Genomic DNA, 15,627 nt, shown 5'->3' on the forward strand with positions numbered 1-15,627 from the left:
TGTGTTTGAGCCCCGATGGGCGAGGTTGTGGTGAAGAGGAGCCGCACATCCAGATGCTCCAGCTGCAGAGATCCTTTAACCACCCAGGGGGCGCTGCGGCTCCTCGGCCTGCAGGTGTTGGCAAGCACTCACCTGTGGTGGCGTGCACGTGGACCGTGCACTGTGATTGTGGTGGTGGGAGTTTGGTGATTTCAATGTGTTCATTGATTTTCAAAATATTTCTCTTTTATTAAAAACATTCGAAGTGACTTGACTTATTATTTTCGTTTCTCTCGTTGGTTTATTTTTACGAGCTTCGTTTATTAATCCATGAAAACAGATTATTTCAGTGTAAAGAAACCACGGAATCGAACCTGCACGTTGTGTTTTCGTGCTGATCCTGTGACCTGGTGACTCTTCAAAGTTTAAAGTTCACACAGATGTTAAACCTCAGGATTTAACCTGTTCGCTATGAGTCCAAACGTGATCATGACCCCGAGGTCAGATGACTCCTGGTCTTAAATGATGAAATGATCAGTTTGAGGTCATGTAGACGTGAGAGTTATTATGATGAACCTGGTTCCTTCTCAGGCCTGAAGCTGTGAAGCGCAGATCCACCAGCAGGGGGCAGCATGCAGAGACTCGAGCTGAGGAAAGTTTCACAGAAAGTTGATGTTTTAAAATGAGCTCCTGCCACAATGTGGAGTTACGTAATAAAGTGAGTCAGCAGAAAGTCAAAGGTTGTAAAGCAGCTCCAGTGGTTTCACACAGAACTCAAACTGCACGTTAACTTGAATCCATTGAAGTATGTGTGAATCAGCCTCGTCCAACATCTGGACCCAGTGTTTCCACAGCTCTCTCTGCAGCAGCTGGATCTAAATGAGCTGCAGAGGAAACAGTGGTTCATGGGTCCTGGTTCTGAAGATGATGTTCAGCTTCAGAACAGAACCTGAAGGTTCCTGATGTTTCAGTGAAGAGTTCAGACGACATTTCTCTTATTTTACATCTGATGCAGAATCTGATTCATGATTCGACTTATAGTGTGTGTGTGTGTGTGTGTGTGTGTGTGTGTGTGTGTGTGTGTGTGTGTGTGTGTGTGTGTGTGTGTGTGTGTGTGTGTGTCACATGTCTTTATTATGATAGTTTGACAAAGTCTATGTGTTTAATCCGGACTTGGCTCTGGACTCATGTGTTGATGCTGGTGAGTGAATCTGCTGCTGCTCCACAAACAGGAAGCAGAACGTAGAGAACAGCTGCAGCCCGGACGCAGCAGGATCTGGCTCTGATGTGGAAACAGGGATCAGGAATATTTATAGAGACGATCAAACAACATGGCAACGACAAGAGGTCCTTACATAACCAGCTTCCCCATCCAACACACACACACACACACACACACACACACACACACACACACACACACACACACACACACACACACACACACACACACACACACACACCCCTCTGCAGAGGAGATACCAGAGCTTTTAGAAACTCCCCTGGTTGCCTAGCAACTAGTCCTCAGGTTTGCCAAAAGAGAGCTGCCTGTTATGAGCCTGTAATATGATACTGTGTGTGTGTGTGTGTGTGTGTGTGTGTGTGTGTGTGTGTGTGTGTGTGTGTGTGTGTGTGTGTGTCTCTTAAGACTCGTTCAGACCAGGTAGAAACGTCCGATCACATGTTCTAAGACCCGGTCAGTCAGAGATGATCTGAGGCTGCGTCCACACTGATACGTTTTCATTTCAAAACCCATCACGGTTGCTATGGTAACTCCTGGCGTCCGCACCACACGCAGGTTTCCAGCCTCGTTTTAGTTTAAAAACTCTGAACTCTTCCTGCTGTTTCCTCACATGGACTCACTCTGACATGTTACAGACATTTTGCGAGGAGGCTGCAGGAGAAGATCCAGATGATTTAGAGTCGTTGGCTCCAGTCTGTTCGTGAGATTCCATGAAGAAGAGTAAAGGTTGTGACGAGCTGATGTGTTTGTGTGAGAAGACAAACTGTGGAGCGTCGGGTTGAGGTTTACTGACTCAGACCGAGGAGGCAGGCAAACGATAAAAATCGACATCTTTCCAACAGGATGAAAACAAGGGCCTCAACACGGAGGAGTCAATAGAATGATAATAATATATATGTTGTTGTGATGAAAGCAGCTGAAAACACAGGTTTTCTGTCAGATGTGTGATCGGATAAAAACATCCTGCTGCTGCAGCACAGATCTGATACCTGTGTTTATTACTGTGAGTCTGTGTGTGTGTGTGTGTGTGTGTGTGTGTGTGTGTGTGTGTGTGTGTGTGTGTGTGTGTGTGTGTGTGTGTCTGTGTGTGTGTGTGTGTGTGTGTGTCTGTGTGTCTGTGTGTGTGTGTGTGTGTGTCTCCAGGAAATGAATGTACATTGATGAAAAGTCCTCTGAAGTCGTGTCTGTCTCTCTCTGTGTGTGTGTGTGTGTGTGTGTGTGTGTGTGTGTGTGTGTGTGTGTGTGTGTGTGTGTGTGTTGGCCCACGCTGTGTGGCAGGTTGTGGTGGAGGTGAATTTGTTCCCCTGACAGCCGAACATGGACAGCAGGAGCAGGAGCTGGGGTCAGAGGTCAGAGGTCAGAGGTCAGAGGTCAGAGGTCAGAGGTCACTACAGGCCACTTTAATAACAGACCTCCTGTCTGTGTAAACACACAAAACATTTGTTGACCTGTAGGCCACACACACACACACACACACACACACACACACACACACACACACACACACACACACAACCAACCAACCAACCAACCAACCAACTAACCAACTAACCAACTAACTAACAAACTAACTAACCAACCAACTAACCAACTAACTAACTAACCAGTCAACTAACTAACTGGCTAACTAACAACTAACAACTAACTAACTAACTAACTAACTAACGAACCAACTAACCAACTAACCAACTAACTAACTAACTAACTCACTAACGAACCAACGAACTAACTAACCAACTGACCAACTAACCAACCAACTAACTAACGAACTAACCAACTAACTAACTAACCAACTAACCAACTAACCAACTAACTAACTAACCAACGAACCAACGAACTAACCAACTAACAAACTAACCAACTAACTAAGTAACCCACTGGTGTCCACACAGGTGTAAACAGGAAGCAGTAACAAAGAGGCTCAGTGACGAACTAACCAACTAACCAACTAACTAACGAACGAACTAACCAACTAACTAACTAACCAACTAACTAACTAACTAACTAACTAACCAACGAACTAACTAACTAACTAACCAACGAACTAACTAACTAACTAACTAACTAACTAACTAACTAACTAACCAACGAACTAACTAACTAACTAACTAACTAACTAACTAACTAACTAACTAACTAACCAACGAACTAACTAACTAACTAACCAACTAACTAACTAACCAACGAACGAACTAACTAACTAACTAACTAACTAACTAACTAACTAACTAACTAACTAACTAACTAACGAGCTAACTAACTAACTAACCAACGAACTAACTAACTAACTAACTAACTAACTAACTAACTAACCAACTAACTAACCAACGAACTAACTAACTAACTAACTAACTAACCAACGAACTAACTAACTAACTAACTAACTAACTAACTAACTAACTAACTAACTAACTAACTAACCAACGAACTAACTAACTAACTAACTAACTAACTAACTAACTAACTAACTAACTAACCAACGAACTAACTAACTAACTAACTAACTAACTAACTAACTAACTAACTAACTAACTAACCAACGAACTAACTAACTAACCAACCAACTAACTAAGTAACCCACTGGTGTCCACACAGGTGTAAACAGGAAGCAGTAACAAAGAGGCTCAGTGACGAACTAACCAACTAACCAACTAACCAACTAACTAACGAACTAACTAACGAACTAACCAACTAACCAACTAACTAACCAACTAACTAACCAACTAACTAACTAACTAACTAACTAACTAACTAACTAACTAACTACCTAACTAACCAACTAACTAAGTAACCCACTGGTGTCCACACAGGTGTAAACAGGAAGCAGTAACAAAGAGTCTCAGTGACGAACTAACAAACTAACTAACTAACCAACGAACTAACTAACGAACTAACTAACTAACTACCTAACTAACTAAGTAACCCACTGGTGTCCACACAGGTGTAAACAGGAAGCAGTAACAAAGAGGCTCAGTGGGACTGAAGCTCGTTCTCCTCTCTCTCTATAAAACGAGTTCCCTGCTAACGTCTAACGAGCAGGAACCAACATCAGCTGAGAAGTGAAAACAGAGGAAACGAGGTTGAGAATATGAGAAACAGACAAATACAAACATTTCCTACATTAATAACTGAATGTGTGGATCTTTGTGGCTGTTTGTGTACGGCAGTAAAACAAAGATTCATCAATCACAGAGACATGAAGCAGGATTGGAAAAAGATTTACAATATTCTAACGTCCCAGTTACTGAAGCTGCTCTCGCTGGTTTCACTGGGATTTGTTGCTCGATCTCAACCCACTATGGAAAACATCGATCTGCATCTGGAAATCAATGAAGTCGATAACAGATGTGACCGAGTCGAGTCTTTGCTCCGAGAGAAACATCCGAGGAATCAGCTGCTAACAGCTACCTCACAGCCGAGCACCTTGTAAAACACATCTGTAGCTGTGTGAGACACACACACACACACACACACACACACACACACACACACACACACAGACAGCCACAGACACACACACACACACACACACACACACACACACACACACACACAGACACAGACACACACACACACACACACAGCCACAGACACACACACACACACACAGACAGCCACAGACACACACAGACACACACACACACACAGACACACACACACACGTATAAAATATTCACATCACATAAAAACTTGTTTGTGACAGAAACAATGAGAAAATCTGTTTCTCTTGTGTTTTGACAAGAAGATTTAATGAATCACAAAGAAATCAGATAATTATGTGCAGACCCTGAAACCAGAGGCGCTCGGTGAAACCTCCGAGGAACAATTTGACTCCACAAAGACACGAGAAGCAACAGAGACGAGCGCGAACGAGGCACGAGAGGAAACCAGAGTAAAAAATAATGAGTCTCAGAGGGAGCGAGCTCACATCAAAGGGGACGAGGTTGTCTCACGACGAGCTGGACGCCAACGAGGCCGCCATCAGGCGCCATCCCCACCGCCGTCATGTGACCTCACAGATCCACAGACTCCTGTTGCACTTAAGACCTCATCAATACACACTGTGTGTGTTTAAATTAGGTTCATTCAATTATTATGAGCTGTTTGATCAGCGAGGGCAGAACGTCCACCAACATGTGGAGCTTCACTCCCCTGGACGAGGAAGAAGCTGCAGGAGAAGAAGATTCTACAAACCAGACGTTCTGTGACGGGTCCACAGACACAGTTTAGTCTCATATTTATGTATAAATATACAAATGTATATATTATATTTTTTTCGAATCTAAAACAATGAGCTTGAACATAAAACATGTTTAAAATATGTTCAAGTATGTTCTAGCTGTAGAGCAAGTGAAACGTGCACCTTCTGAAGCAGGACGTGCACATGTGGCCTCTCTGATTCCTGAGAATCTTTGATCCTGCGTCAGCGACACTCATCACATCCACACGACCTCGCTCCCCTGAGGACGCAGGGATCCTGAGGATGTGAGAGGTCGATCCGATCCCGACTCCAACTGTACAGTGAAGTTTATCTGTAAATGTCTGACAGAGTCAAAACAGTTTAATCAACTTGAAACTTCCTGAAACTTCATGAAGTGAAGACTGAAAACTCTGCAGTAATAACCAACATTTGGTTCGACAGTGGTCAGTTAAGCTTGTGAACAATCTCAGTTTAAATAAACCCATCAGGACAGAATTCAATGTGGAGCCAACAACAGATTCATGAAACACGAACAGGAAGAAACTGAAGAAACTAAACTCAGAGATTACGTCTGAGGAAGAGTTGAGACAAACATGAGATTAAACAGAAATGACTCAGATTTATTTTTGAATTTTTCATCATTCTCATGTGAACAAAGGATTTAGAGGAAAGAAATCAATCAAGTCTCAGATTTTAGAAGCTTTGTTGTGACATCCATTCATCTGTTTTCATATATATATATATATATATATATATATATGTGACTTAGATGCACTGCTCTGTTTCGTCTGGATCCGTAAAGTTTCAGAAGACGTGAACAAACGGACCAAATGACGCAGAGTGCAGACAGAAGGCTTCGTCCGTTTCCAGATACATATTTAACGTTAACCATACATGAGCCTGGTTCCTGTGGTGGTGAGTTCCTGCAAAGGTTCCTGGTTCTTGGGGAAAGTTTCTGCAGAGGAAACATTCATAAATAATACTGTTAATAAAAGTGAACACTTTGGTGATTTGTCTTCATGTTGAATTAAAGACCTACTGTTACCATGTGATCATCACGGCTCCGCCCTGCAGGTTAGTACCAGGTTACACTCGAGATCGGAGAGGGAGAGGGGCGAGAGGAAGAAATGACAAAAAATGGAAAAAAAACAATCTCAGGTTTCCCTCGTCCATTTGGCATGCATGGGTGGAGAGAGAGGAGAGTGTGTGTGGGTGGACGAGATGCAGAGAGGAGAGGAAGAGGAGGATGAAGGATGAAGGATTAACACGGGATTCCTTCACCCCAGGAGTCCGACCACAGGAGTGAAGAAAAGAAAGAGGAGGAACAAAAGGTTGAGGAGGTTGTGGAGGAGGGATGATGAAGAAGAAGAAGAGGAGGGGGAGAAAATGGGGAGAAAAGGAGGGATGGAGCTCATCTCCACCCTTTCCTGGAAGGGAGGAGTAAAAAGAGAAAACACTGCAGCTCTGGACGTGTGTGTGCGACTGTACATGTGTGTTGGACGCACACATGTATCATTAGACATCATTAACCACAAATTATACAGAGAGAGAGAGAAAGACAGATGCTGCAATCTGAGGGGGGGGGGGGGGAGAGAGAGAGAAAGAGAGAGAGAGAGACAGAGGCTGCTGCTGGCTGTTATCTGAGGTGGGGGGGCAGAGAGAGAGAGAGAGAGAGAGACAGAGAGAGAGACAGAGAGAGAGAGAGAGAGAGAGAGAGACAGAGAGAGAGAGAGAGAGAGAGGGAGAGAGAGAGAGAGAGGGAGAGAGAGAGAGAGAGAGAGAGAGACAGAGAGAGAGAGAGAGAGAGAGAGAGACAGAGAGAGAGAGAGAGAGAGAGAGGGAGACAGAGAGAGAGAGAGAGAGAGAGAGCTAATCTAATACATGTGTAGTGTGATTAAAGGACGAGCTTCATCACTGTTGACACTTCAGATGAATGTGAGGCTCAGTGAAAGGATATTAAACACTGGAAAAAAGAGAAAGGAGGGATGAGAAAGAGTTAAAGAGTTAAACCAGAGCATCTCTCTCTCTCCCTCTCTCTCTCTCTCTCTCTCTCTCTCTCTCTCTCTCTCTCTCTCTCTCTCTCTCCCTCTCTCCACCACTCGGCTGCTCACTCCCTCTCTCACCACCTGTTAGTGCGGACCCCTCATGCTCTGACATCCACTTGTTTGTGTTGGAATCTCCTGCACTCACACAACCTGAGGTAAGAAGACACCTTGGATTCTTTATGTTTCTTCTCGTTTTCTTTATTCACCTCATTCTCTCTCTCTCTCTCTCTCTCTCTCTCTCTCCCTCCCTCTCTCTCTCTCTGTCTCTCTCTCCCTCTCCCTCTCTCTCTCTCTCTCTGTCTCTCTCTCTCTCTGTCTCTCTCTCTCTCTCTGTCTCTCTCTCCGTCTCTCTCTCTCTCTCTCTCTCTCTCTCTCTCTCGTCTTTGCATTTATTATTCTCAAAATGTTGCCACTTTTCAGTGGTGGAAAGTGATCATAATAATCATAATGATGGTGATAATAAACTCAAAATCTTAATAAAAACTCGAAGTGCTTTAACAGGAAAAGGTCATTACAACAACATGAAAATAAAATAAAACTGTAAAATCTCTTTTTACTACATCGTCTTCAAAAGTTTAGATCTTTAAATTGAATCCTAATTATTTCTAATTAAAATAAAAGTTTCTTTCAGCTCTTGTGAAGTTTAAATTAACCTGTTGGAACATATATGCACGAGACCATCTTTTAAAATATCGTGTCGTCGCCTTGATTTAGTCTAAAAATACTCTTTAGCTTTAAAAGGTTTCAAATGTGAGAACATAAAACCCTTTGTAATCTATTAATGGCGAATAAAGAAAATATGATGCTGCATGATTTGAATAAATACACATCCAGCTCCAGTGAAACCAAATCATCCTGATCGCCCCCTGGTGTCTGGCTGCAGTATAGCTCATAAACCTCCTCCTCCATGTTAGCAGATGGGACACGGACCAGACTAAAACATCAGAGTAGACGTTAAATAAATGTTTGTAAAGATGTTTCTGTCGTTTCAGCTCGTTCTTATCTCTCTGATGTTTGTTCAAGTGTTTCTGATCAGTTTGGTTTCAATCAGTTATTTGATGATATAAAAACAGGCTGAGACGTGATGATTGACAGCTGAGACTGACTCCTGATTGGTCAGTATGAATCTCTGTTGTCCAATTAAATCAATATAAAATGATTATTATTATTAAGTGTAAAAATTACACTTTAAATCATCTTTTAGTTAAAGTTACAAAGCTAATTATTTAATCAACAACTAAACAACAGCAATATGAACCTTAAAAATACAACCAGGCTCAAATCAAACGACCTGCAGGAGTATTCAACGTATTTCAATCACCATTTCTTAGTTTGACATTTGCCCAGTGGGAGGTCTGAGCTACGTGCCACTTAGCGTTATAAAGACTGACGTGTGCGGTTCTGACTCAGTATCAGGGCTGTGGAATCGAACATGGAGCCACAGTGAAGACAGAGGAAGTGACCCGCTCGACCCGGATATATAAATACTGTGATGGTGATCAGGGATTGTCCAGAAAATGATGATCTGTTGTCTTAGTTTAGAACCTGGATGACACAGATACTGGACGCAGGCGTTAAGCAGTTTAATTAAATATATTTACTGAATAAAAAAATAAAAATCAGGACTTTTACTTAAAGGATGTGAAGAGTTCTTCAGGGATCGGCGTCACTCAGCTGCTCTGTCAGGGAACCTGAGTTAATCCACAGCAGAGGGATTACTCTTCATCCTCCTCAGTCACGTTTCCTCTTCTTCACGTTTCACTTTCACCACCATCGATCAACACTGGAGATATTTAATCCTTTCACTTCTCCCTTTGACCTTGAGCAGCAGGTTGATGGTGATTCTCACCTGAGCAGCTTTATTTCCTCAGTTTCTGACCATCACGCTGTGAAGTTTCTCTCACGACTCTCTCTGTCTTTTTAAACCAGAATCAAACACATCTGCTGCAGAGAACATTTCCTCTGCTTCTCTCTGGGATTTGAAAACCTCCAGTCACCCAAACATCACATTATAATTCATTCCCACCAACAGCTGCATATGAATCGATACGGCCTCAGCACATGTTTCTGGCTGTTCTGAGGAAATGTTGCTGTAGCAGAGAAGAGGAGGAAAAAGCATTTTATGGAATTTGTGCCTTTGCTGAAAAGGCACAAATCAGAGACATTTGTTGACTCATGACTTTCAAAACTTTCCACATCTCTGCGGCTCTGGAGGTTTTCAGCCTCTTCTGGCTCCGGGGTTTTCAGTGTTTCAGCAGCAGGATCAGTTTCCATCACACAAGCTGTTAGGAAAAGCCTGGACCTGCTCAGCAGCAGCAGAGAGACGCAGTCACAGCAGCTGCTGAACATGGACCAGCAATTAGCTGCTAAGTGTGTGTGTTTCACACACAGCTACACTTACTCATCGGATTTACATTTACATATCAGCTGCTTTATTTATTCATCTTTTACACATCTGCTGCATATATATTTTTATCTTACCGATCCTGTACATACATTAATATATTCTTCATTATCAGTACTCACCTTAACTGTTGATTATCTGTATATATATTCATCTGCTGCTACCTGCTCCTGTAGATAAATCCTTATTCACTTTCACTATAAAGTTGTTTTGAATTTGAATTCGATTGAATTTGAAATAAAGAGCCTGAAGTCTCTCTGAGGAGGAGGAGACCAAACATGGAGATAACAGAGAGGGAACTGTAGCTGAGGACGTTTTCTGATCGGAGTCCGAAGCTTCGTGGGTTTGGTCCATGTTTCATTTGATCTGTTACTTTTGGTTTCACATTGTAATTTAGGGACTAAATGATTTGGTCTGAGAAACGTACGTCACGTCTGGTTTGTAGACGGCGTCTGACGTGGGCGTGTTGTCAGTTGGGGGGGGGGGGGGGGGGTAGTAGTCTTTCTGTTTGAATGGAGAACATGAATGAAGCTTCATTTGTTGCCATGGTAACATCATGATGGTATCACTAGCAGCATCAGCACCATCAGGTGCAGTACTCCACAGTACTACAGTACTACAGTACTACAGTACTCCACACTAGGTGACACCTACTTTGAGTACCTGCACTTACTGCTCAACCACCTACATAGAAAGCACATTAGCTTCATCACTGGTTCCGCCCGTCGGATCCTTCGTTGCTTCTGAATTTCTTCTTCTCTTGTTTAATGCTGTCTCTACTTCCTGTGATTGGTCCAAAAGAACCATGGTTCAGTTTGATCCAGACCCAGACTGAGTCTGAAGGTCTGAAACAAACAAGGTGTGAAAGAGTCCTGAGATTCCTGAGGTGGAGACAAACATCATGTTGATCTGGTTTCTCTTCTCTCCACTGGTCAGAAGCTCCTGATTTAAAGGCACTTGTGATGTGGCACCATGACGCTCACATGAAAAGTACAATCACACATCACCAGGTGTTGAGGGAGCTGTTGGAAAAACCTGACAATAATTCATTGAGCTTTTAACTTTGGGGAGCTCTGTGTTTCCTCACCTGTCCGTCAGACGACAGGTGAGTCACCCCCCCCCCCCCCCCCCCACTGTGTGGGAGGGAGTGGGGGGGCAGAGGAGAGCAGGCAGCAGAGAGGGGGATGAAAGACGGGGGAGACGTCAGCAGGTGAGGGGGAGAGAGGGTGAGGATCATTGAATGTGTCTTCATTAGCATACGACTCGGTGCTTTCCCCTCAGCTTAACTCTCCACTGCAGAGTTTCACCAGTAATCCCAGTGTGACTGAATCTCAGCCACTGGACGAGCAGCAGATTCACTTTCATGTGGGAGAATGTTCCTGCTGATAAACGCTGCTTCCCTGAATTAAACATGACTGCAGAGGAGCAGTCGGCTGGTCACCCACACGATGAATGTAAATCACAGAACATGCTCACGAACAATGGAAACTAAATGAGTCAAACTCGAGTTCATTAACATGCATGAGAAACTATTATATATATATATTATAGATTTACATCTTATATTCTGTTATCGCATTTATGACTTAGAAGATCATAAATAAGACTTTATATCTTGTAATTATAGACTTCAGAGTAAATTATGATGTGTCTCATAATTATAACTTTAGATTCATTATTACATGAAATTATAATTATGAAGTTTAGAACCTTCAGTGAGAATCAACATTGAATCACAGACTGTTTATAAAAACAGACGTAGACTAGAAGTGTCTGCATCCTGTCTTCTGTGTAGTGCCCAGCAGGGGGCGACTCCTCTGGTAGTTTCTATAGAAGTCTATAGAAAGTGACTTCTCACTTTATAACGTCAGGAAACATTCAGGAGTTTCTGTCTCAGTCTCTAGTTTCAAGTCTTCTTCAAACAGCTGATGTTCATTTAGTGAATTATGATCATTTAGAGTCAAACAGACCATAAAGCACCGGATGTGTTGGGGGGGGGATACCACAGAGTGACTGACAGGTAGTACCGTCCAATGGGTGCAGGTGACAGGTGTAGGTGGGCGTGTCCTCCAGCTCTCAGTCAAGGCCCGTTCAGAATCTAAAACGATCTCTTTCCGCATCTTTTTCAACTCCCGTCCATACAACACACCTGAAGACGTACATCACGTGACCACGGACACAGATTCCTCAAACAACAGCTGCAAAGACAACAGGGTCAGTAACACCTTGATTCTCCTTGTTGTGATGGACTCTGGGCCTGAGGCTGGTGGTTTTCATGGTCATGTGACACGAGACGAATCAGTGAATCAGCAGGAGGCTGTGAGCGTCTACATCACCGTTTCCAGGTTCTGCTCCAGACTCTCACCCAGAGACGGGACCAGCAGGACAAAGGTCTCTGTGCTGCTCCGTCTCTTTGTGAGCTCATCAGTTCGTGTCTCAGTCTGTTTACCCTCGAGCTTCTGTTGCTCAGCGCTGTTTCCATTGTTTTTCTAGCACATTTAGTTTCTGGGTTCGGGCCCGGCGAGCCCTCGTGTCTCGGCTTTGTTCTTTCCTCATCTGGAGTTCTTAAATCTTCTGTTTGCCTCCCAGAGACGTTCATTCATTAAAGATGACTGCACCTCCCTGCCTTCTCCTTGTAAACCAAACATCCAGAATCACTGGACAACTTCACATGAGCAAAGTAAATCAGTTTGATTACTTTGAAAAACACATTTTCTGAGGTTTACCAACAATTAGGAGAAGGAGAATTAAATGTTTGTCATAAAACACTATTATAATTCTCCATGCAGAGATTCAGCATCTAAAAAACTGAAATCTCTTCTTCAATCTCAATTTCCTAAAGCTACATTCATCGTCTCCTGATACTTGGAACCAGTCGAAGCACCGTTCAGGGCGTTTGCTCAGACCAGTCCGGACATTACTGCTGCCTTGAAGCTGTATTGATGCCACCTCCATGCACCAATTACTTCATCGTTCATTTTACCTTGAGGCACCATTGGACTCATATGTGTGAATCAGCACATTCAAAACCTGTGAGGGAAGAATCCAGCAAATAGATGAAAAAGATGAAAATGTTCTGTTAAACAGGGCGGGTCACAAGTCCTCACGTCCTGCAGGTCCAGCAAAGTAAAGAAACTACAAATGAAAGGGACTGAGACTGGGGGTATTCCAGTGACTCAGTTAGACGGAGCTCCTCACTCTGGTCACACTTTCATCTCAGAGATGAGTTCCTGCCTCCGCCTCGTTAAAGACGACCCGCAGAGCGAAGAGTCGCACGCTGAATATATTTCATCCAACATCAGGTTCTCCCACTGTTTCATTTCTCCGCTCTCTCCATGTGTCCTGGTTAACATGTCCTCCGATGGAAGACCGGGGAACACGCTAACGAGGAGTCTTCAACACTTTAAAACACTTTTCAGATGGAGTGTTCACGTGGTGCTGGAATGATCGGGAAAACAAGTCGGTGAAATGTTTTTCGCAGTTTGCTGACGTCCTCACTTCGAAACCAATGAATTTTACAATCAGCTCTTAATAGAAGCTTCTAATGTGAACGTGTCAAATGTTAAACGTTTGTTCATCTCTCACAAAGCTCTGTTATGTTTTTATCTTTAACCTGAACGTTAAAATCATTGTTCTGCCCGTCACACCTCATCCACTGCTCTGCTCTTGGTTATCATGTAAATCTCACAAAGAGAAGGTTTGTTAACGACGTCCACGTTATTCCGACTCTGCAACACATAGATAAAGTCAGAACAATCACAAACAGTTCAGGTCTGAAAGCAGCTGCTCTGCTGCTGGATGTGGTTTCAGCTGCTCGCGAACCAAACCACGACCACGACAGATTTCATCCTGGACAAACCGTGAACACACATGAAGGTGCAGGAGCAAACAAAGAGCTCCTGGTCAATCGTCCAGCTGCGTCGTCCACGTCCAGATGAAAACGTCCTCGTTCTGCTCGTGGCTCATTCTCAGCTCATAATCCTCACAGAGACGTGAGCAGTGCAGTTTGTGGGTGGGCGGCTCGTAAAGATCACGGAGAAGAAACGAGTGTCGAGCCCGAGGTGAACTGTGTTCGATTCCACTGAGAATCCGTTCATCAGGCTCAATGATTATTAATACACTGATGTTGTGCGACTCACAACGATGACATTAACAACCAGTGTGTTAGGAAACGTAGAGAATCTGCCTGGTTTATACGACGTGTTTGATTTAAGAAGCTTAATAAGCTGCTGCAGTTGTTCTTCCTGTTGATTCTTATCAGCTGCAGTCGACTGTTACAGTTGGTTTGTTGTTACTTTATTATTTAACGTCTCCAGAGATAAAACTGAACCTGTACTTGTTGTTTTCACCAGCGTATAATCACCTGAAACTATTTAACTGGACTCTGGCACAATGGTCATATTGACAACATCTCTTTCATCACATTTATGAATCTCACTATAATTCATGGATCATGTTAACACACGGATGGACACGTCAGAATCTAATTCTTTTTAAATGAGTCTAAACTGAGTTAAGCGTTAGTGCTGATTTTATATTTTTGTAAGTTGATATCATTTCTTCTATCAAAGAGGCCGAGGTCTGGAGCTGTGAGACCTGGAGACCAGTGAAGCTGTTTGACTTCCACCTCCCTGTTCATGAAAGTGAGCAGGAACACGGAGACGTCTTCAGGAGTCGTCTCTTCACGCTCCGCTGCCTCTTCTGTGATTTATCTACACACCCTCACTGGTTATCAGAGACGTCACTCACCTTCTCTTCCTGTTTCTCAAACACATTCAATTTATTTCCTCTTTTCACGTCAGGCTCATCCACTGGTCTGAGATTAAACTGGGATTTACCTGCATTCTTCATTTATCACCTGAGCATCTGTACCTCCGTCCTGCTCCTCCGGGACCTTTTTACGTCTCCCTGTCATCGGAGTTTATATCCTGTTGTTCACTGTGACGCAAACTAACGTGAAAAGAAAGTTAGATTAGACCAAGTGATGGGAAATGAGACTAAAATAATGAACACAAGTGAAACTAAACTGACCTAAAACTAAAGTTTAAAGTAAAGCTGAATTCTTGAGTCTGTTGTCTTCCTGTGCTGATGAAGGTCAGGTGATGTGGTCAAAAGCTCCCGACACTGAATGGACCTGTTCTTCTTTCAGACTCTATGACGGTGCGGAGAGGAAAGAAGCTCAGCATCTCCATCCAGGAACACATGGCCATAGACGTCTGCCCCGGACCAATCAGACCCATCCAGCAGATCTCCGCCTACTTCCCCCGCCTATCTCCCACCTCCCCGAACCCTGCCACGTTCCCCATCCCCGCCTCCTCCCCTCTGGCCCTCAGCCCCGGGGCCTCCAGGATGGGCGGGGCTCACCTCCTGTCCCCTCTGCTGGCCCACGGTCGGCCCGGTGGCGGCGGGTCGTTGTCTCTGACCAGCAGCGTGGACACGTCGGTGGAAATCAACAGCTCCGACAGCGACGACTGCAGTGAGCCTCCCTGTCGTCGTGTGTGTGTGTGTGTGTGTGTGTGTGTGTGTGTGTGTGTGTGTTCGGAAGCTTCTTCATCTTTTTGCATTTCACACCAATCATATCGTTATTTTCTTTTTGTCACCACTCAATTAGTTTGTTGCATGTTCGTGTGTTTACAGATTCAGTTCTGGTCCAGACATCTCCATCCACTTACTGCTGAACACACAAGGACTTTAATCCACGTAGGACAGTGACACTGAAGATAATTCAGCGCCTCTCAGGTTCCTGACATGCTCC

At 43.7% G+C, this 15,627-nt stretch overlaps 2 protein-coding genes across 3 annotated transcripts in view; both read left to right on the top strand.

The window, feature by feature from the left end:
- The window catches only part of nupr1b (nuclear protein 1b), an 11,093-nt gene extending 10,845 nt beyond the window's left edge, over nt 1-248 (top strand). The window contains exon 4 of the mRNA XM_034592746.1: nt 1-248. This exon is cut by the window's left edge and continues 60 nt beyond it. The gene's annotated coding sequence lies outside the window, so the exon portion shown is untranslated.
- A 6,442-nt stretch (nt 249-6,690) lies between these two features.
- doc2a (double C2-like domains, alpha) overlaps nt 6,691-15,627 on the top strand; it is a 29,253-nt gene continuing 20,316 nt past the window's right edge. Inside the window, exons 1-3 of one of the 2 annotated variants that reach the window (XM_034592722.1) lie at nt 6,691-6,913; nt 7,557-7,623; nt 15,022-15,348. In XM_034592722.1, the coding sequence (XP_034448613.1) occupies nt 15,027-15,348 (322 nt within the window). In that variant the 5' untranslated portion in view covers nt 6,691-6,913; nt 7,557-7,623; nt 15,022-15,026. Of the gene's footprint in view, nt 6,914-7,486; nt 7,624-15,021; nt 15,349-15,627 lie in introns of those variants that run through there. The other variant, XM_034592721.1, reaches the window with a different exon arrangement.

This window comes from Hippoglossus hippoglossus, chromosome 8 (assembly GCF_009819705.1).
Source record: "Hippoglossus hippoglossus isolate fHipHip1 chromosome 8, fHipHip1.pri, whole genome shotgun sequence".
NCBI classification, from domain to species: domain Eukaryota; kingdom Metazoa; phylum Chordata; class Actinopteri; order Pleuronectiformes; family Pleuronectidae; genus Hippoglossus; species Hippoglossus hippoglossus.